General features: G+C 44.3%; 1 protein-coding gene across 1 annotated transcript; it reads left to right on the forward strand.

Moving 5' to 3' along the window:
- The first annotated feature begins 5,103 nt into the window (after positions 1-5,103).
- LOC146868867 (histo-blood group ABO system transferase 1-like) lies at positions 5,104-5,947 on the forward strand. The gene has a single exon (XM_085616331.1). The coding sequence runs from the start codon at positions 5,147-5,149 to the stop codon at positions 5,828-5,830; it is 684 nt and encodes a 227-aa protein (XP_085472457.1). The 5' UTR covers positions 5,104-5,146; the 3' UTR covers positions 5,831-5,947.
- The last annotated feature ends 335 nt before the right edge of the window (positions 5,948-6,282 follow it).

The raw sequence follows: 6,282 nt of genomic DNA on the forward strand, positions 1-6,282 counted from the left end.
TACTGTCCTTTGAGAAGAGAATAGTTCCGCGGACGAGTCCCTTATCTGAGCAAACTATGGCAGTTAAACTATTCCGGAATGCGAGAAATGCCGTCCTCTTGTGACAGACCCTTCCTGACAGCGGAGGAGGAAACTGTCTGGAGTAGCGAGACAAACGTTCAAGAATCCTGGAAATATGAGGGGAGAGACGCTTCTCCTACTCACAGGATGCGTGCTCCACTAGAGGGCAGTGTTGCCAGATTGGGCTAGATCATGCACAACTGGTCTATATTTTTCCGGTTGTGTGGTAAAATTTGGGTTTGTGCTAGTTGCCAGATTATAAATATATATACAACGCTCCAGGAAAGTAGTATGTTAAAGCGATTATTATACAAATATTTACTTGGCATACTGCTGCAACATCAATTCCAATGCATTCACCGCCTGCTTGACGCTGTCCCTGCCCCTCCTTCGCTAAAGTAGCAATATTGGGCTACTTTGGGCTACTTTTTGGTTGGCTTTGGGCTATAGAAAGCTTTAAAAATCTGACAACACTGCTAGAGCGGCGAAGTCACACAGAACGTCTCGTCGATACGAGATGTGTTTCACATGCGACCGATACCACTGCTATGTACACTGTCGCCTACTGTGTGGGTGGCTGCATCTCCTTGAGGTCGCTATACCAAACGCCTCCCGCACTAAAGGGAGATGCGTCAGAAAAACTGCCCATGTAGTTCTCCCAACACGAGGACCGCGTGCCCCCTAAAACAGATTTGTGGGGTGGATAGATTGAGGTTTTCGCCCGCAATAACAATGCCGATTGTGATCATGGGAAAGAAACACCACAGTGAAATTTGATGAAGCCCACAGTGTAAACCCAATATGCAATATAGAGAAAAAGCAATTTTCTGGCTGCTGTGCAGCAAAGATAGAGGAAGTGTTGTTCCTTGAAGTTGCTTATATGGGATTTACTCTATGGTTATACTGTTAACATGTTGCAAAGAATCATGGGATTTGTAGTCTTTGAATAAACGTGTTGCGTAAGGCTGCTCAGTGGAATAAATGAAAGAGTTAAGCATAATCTGAGCCTCCATTCCTGACATAGAATAAACGCCATCTTTGTTTGAACTATGTGAAAGTGCATGGCCCTTGACAAAAAAATGAAATCTGCACTTGAAGAGAAAGGACTTAAAGATCTCCGGTATATTTTTCAGGTGGAGCTAAAATAGGAAGTTCCAGAGCAGATACTATGTCTTTGAATTATGAGAAGTACCAACTCTGGCTATTGCCCCTTGAGCTCTACTACTGGGACAGTAAGAAACAGCAACCGACGTGCTTGAAGTGCTTAACCCCTTAACTTTATTAAGTAGAAATGATCTTTCCTGTTGATCTGATTCCAGATACTCTTTGATCTTACTGATTGACTGCACCGTGGCCTGCAAGGGATTTACACTGGAGACCAATTTGGACTTGGGCCAGTACTCTGTCAGTCAACCAAAAGAAACAATTATGAAATTTGATGATAATCCCAAGTTTCCACAATGAAACATCTGGCTAGCTCTAAGTGGCTACACAGAAAGTATCATCTGGGCAAGTATGGGGAGTTGCATTTGCAGAGGTGATTCTAAGCAGATGTGGAGGAGAAGCGGACTGGTCAGCAGCACGAAGAAGTTCCTGTCAATCATGCAGCAGACACAGGAATGTTCTAGTGATGATCACGCAGGTGAAAATATAGGACAGACAAAGGTAGAGTTTGACTAACTCTGTTCCTATCACACAGAATATTAGAGTGAGGAGCAAGTGAGTGGTCATTACTCTGAGCGTACCAGCTTCTCCAAGACGTGAGTTGTAATGAGTCAAGGAATTCAGGCTGTGGCACAGAAGGAGGAGCTCTGCAGGAGGAAGGAACAAACACATCCACAGGGATGCGTCAAGAAGAGAATGGAGTAATGAACCCTAAGGGAGACCAGACCCCAGAATGAAAACAATAACAATGCTGTTTGTGAGTCTGGACGCCAAGTCACATAATAAGCAAACTTTGCAAAGGCTCTGGTACCACCCACTTGCTCTACTTATTCTTACCTGGAAGTACATCGTAAGCGACCACATGCCCATATGACTTAAATGTGGTGCGCCCACATATGTCCACTGGTGCCAGTGTGACAACACATTGGCTGGCACCCTTGAGCCTGCTCTGACCTAACATCACACAAGGTAGAGAAATCCTGCCATATAGTCAAAGAAAGTACACAGCTGATAGGTGCTCGCACACAGCGTGTATATGTTAAGCAACCACAAGAAAGGTTTTAAGTCTACACTCTACACCTTTACAAAAGTCAAAATAACCCACCATTCCGTAATTTAATATCCTGGAGAAGGTGTGGGATTTTATAGTGTGTTTGAAGAGTATAGTGCTTCTGTAACAAGTGCAAGTCACAAGTGAACTCTGTGTGCACAGGATGCAGGGAATGGTCCACTTAAATGGTGAATACAGGAGGAAAGGGATGGGATCCAAAGATATGATTAAAGGATGTACTATGTGCATAATACATCCCACCTACAAAATGATTAGTATATCTTGAATATATTGCACAGCTGGTGCACAGCCAAGATGGTGGCGGTGATGGGAGCTACTCCGCCGAGCTCCTGAGCCTGAACTCTATCCTGGGGTTCCACTGCACTGCACTTTCTTACCAGATTACCGGGGGCTGCCTGGGAAGGGGTGACCGGTCCTGATGAAGGTGACAGCGGATGGGGGCCCTGCATTTCATTTCGTTACATAGTATATCATACATTCATTGTGTATAAATCCTATATTGTTTTTCTTCTGAATAACAGCAATACAGCTATCAGTAAATACAATACTGTTGCAAAGAAAAAATCAAAAACTGGACAGCAATTAAGAAGCAGCATTACTGCATATCCCCTGGCGTCAGGGCCACATGTGGTTGTACAGTTTGTTTTGAGTCGCATCCTTCTCATAATGAAAGTATGATGTACTATGTAATGAAGTGAAATGCCGGGCTCCCATCCCCTGTGTACCTCCCCTAAAACTTAGTGTGATGGTGTTTATGTCTGTAAGGGGACCCCCCCCTCTTTCCTCCCAAAACCAAGGTTCTGGGATTCTACCCATGGTGAGCAGCCCGTCTACCGCATCGCCCAGTGGCCCAGAGACTAGTTACCTTGACTATTAGGGGGACCCCCACCACTTCCCATCTGTGTGACTGGGGTTCCAGTCTGTAAATAGGGATCAGATCCCGCTGCCACCTGTCCGGGGGGGCTGTAAATTGCTCAGCAATAATCCCCACCCCACATCACCAAATCTCGTTCGGCATTTTCATCGTACGGACTATACGCAGATGTCTCTCCTCTGCCACCCCCATTCACTCATATCTTTTATCCATCTGGGCAATCTGCGGGGGGGGGGGGGCACAGGGTGCATACAGTGAATCGCTATGTAGCGTCTAGTGAGTACTAGTCCTAAATTTGCAATCTTCTGTTGCATTCAATTACGCCTCTTTGGGGGCGGCAAAACCTCTAAAAGGCAATGTTGAATGGTTTCCTCAAGACGGAGTCCAGTCGCCTCTCGAAGGGTCTCCAATACACCTGACCATTCCTGCTGGGGTCGAGGGCGATCCCACGTCACATGAGCACATGTGGCTGGCCCGATCTGAGAGGGGTCATGTCAGTGCGATGCAAATAATGAAGCTGTATAAGCTTGAAGCGGGCGCTGCTGGCCATCTTTTCCATTCACTGTCTGTGAACAACAACTCTCTAACTGTGGCTTTAAACAAATGTTTAACCGATATGTATTGATGGCATCTTAAAGCCAGCCACATCAAGTATCCGCCACAGAAATGCCCTCAATGTTGTCATAGGTGACTCTGCTTTTTCTGTGAATATATATATAACAATAGGGAAACCATATTAAAATGCGCACATAAGGAATTAGGGCCCACATGCATCAAAGCAAAAACCGGTCGCAAACGGGCAGATTCTCAGAATCTGCCCCTTTGCGACCGGTATTTTTGCATTTGGGATGCATCATCCCAAATGCAAAAATCGCAATTTAAGTAATCTCTAAATTGCAATTCCTTAAATTGCGATTCCTTAAAAATCGCTATTAAGGAATCGCAAAAGTCTTTGTTGATGCATGTGCCAGATACTGGCAAGTTCAACTTCATGGTAATTTGTTCCCCCTATTAGCGAAATCGCTAATTTTTTCACTTTCATGCATTGCATTTAAGGAATCTCAATTTGGGATTCCTTAAATGCAATCGCAATTTAAGGAATCGCAATTTAGAGAATCCTTAAATTGCGATTTTTGCTTTTGGGATGATGCATCCCAAATGCAAAAATACCGGTCGCGAAGGGGCAGATTCTGAGAATCTGCCCGTTTGCGACCGGTTTTTACATTGATGCATGTGCCTGTAAAGTAAAGAAATTAGCGATTTCGCTAATAGGGGGAGAAAATTACCATGAAGTTGAACTTCATGATAATTTGCAAAAACGTTGAAAAATGCACTAAAGTGTATTTTTCAAAGTTCCATTTTACACACACACATGCCCTTGGGGCATATGTATGTGCAAGATGTACTCATATGCAGATTTCAGGGGTGCAACAGGGTGTCCTTTTGACACCCTGAAACCCTTGAAATTGCTTGAGCAATTTGCGATTCTCTAATTGAGAATCGCAAATTGAGAAGGTCTTCCCATTCTTTCCTATGGGCCTCTGGCCCATAGGAATGAATGGGGAGGTATTCCTTAATTGCAAGTCGCAATTTGCGAGTCGCAATTAAGGAATGTTTAGAAATCGCTATTTTTTAAGCGATTTCTACATGCATAGCCTTTTGCTATTCCCTATTAGCGAATCCTTATTTTTCGCTAATAAGGAATCGCAAATGGCAATGTTGATGCATGTGCCAGATATTTGTTTCATGTGTTAGGAACTGTGCAAACATCTAAATAAAGCTGTATTTGACCTTTTACGATGCTAGAAAATAAGTCAATGAATCTTGAAATTGTTGAGACGATTGCACCTCACGTATGGTGGGTGCCCTTTTGGACCCAGGACCAGCTGATTGTGTGCTTATCTACATCTTTTTGTTCTTTTTTCAGGTATACTGTCTTTCTCCAGCACTTTATTGAGACAGCAGAGAAGTTCTTCATGGTGGGGCACAAAGTGAACTATTATGTGTTCACGGACCGGCCTGAGCAGGTACCCGAGTTCACACTGGCATCTGGACGGAGGCTGGTCATCATCGAGGTCTTGGGGTACAAGAGGTGGCAGGAGGTGTCCATGAGGCGCATGGAGATGATCCACAATGCCTCCAGGGAGACCTTCATCAACGAGGTGGACTACATCGTGTCGGTGGACGTGGACATGAAGTTCACCGACTGCGTTGGAGTGGAAATACTGAGCGAAAGGTTTGGGACTCTCCACCCAGGTTTCTATAGGAGTCAGCGCCAGCGTTTCACTTACGAGCGTAGGCCGCAGTCTGAAGCGTACATCCCGGGAGACGAAGGGGACTTTTATTATGCTGGAGGCTTTTTTGGAGGCTCAGTAAGAGAAGTCTCTCAACTCACCGGCCAATGCCACAAAGCCATGATGCGAGACAAAGATAGAGGCATTGAGGCCATCTGGCATGACGAGAGCTACTTAAACAAATACTTTCTGTACCATAAACCCACCAAGATCTTATCCCCAGAGTACCTGTGGGACAATGGTATGGGGTCACCGGCTGTCCTCAAGAAGAAGCGTTTTATGGCAGTTTGGAAGAACCATGCAGCTATCAGAAACAAGAGAGAATTCCAGAGAAAAGAGCGCAAATTCAAAATAAATGAAAAGTGAACTGGGGACAGGCATCATAAGCGAGGGTACAAAATGCCTTAAGCCGAGAACATTCTGGGACTGCATCTTTCAAGGAGCACTCAGTGTGTTGTGTTACATCAAGTTAAACTCTTGCACTAAAATTATATATTTGTTACTTTTACATTTTTTGGAAGGGTTATTGCTTTGTGGGTATAGATGAAGGGTTAGGGAGCCTTTCACAGTAACATGATTGAGTACTGTATTTGTATTTGTTTTATGGTGGGATTAATGCCCGAAATAATTTTAAATTCTATAACGGAAAGTGTTGACCTGTGTAATGTAGGACATTCTCACTGGACAAACTGATGGAGAGAAGATTGCTTCTTCACGCTTAATATGATGATGAAACTGCTCCCAGTAAAGTCAACCCTGTTGGGGGTAGAAATTCTTTGGACATGGAGAGAGACTTCACTAAAAAGGATGAGATCAAA

The sequence above is a fragment of the Triturus cristatus genome, chromosome 1_2, assembly GCF_964204655.1.
Source record: "Triturus cristatus chromosome 1_2, aTriCri1.1, whole genome shotgun sequence".
NCBI lineage: Eukaryota > Metazoa > Chordata > Amphibia > Caudata > Salamandridae > Triturus > Triturus cristatus.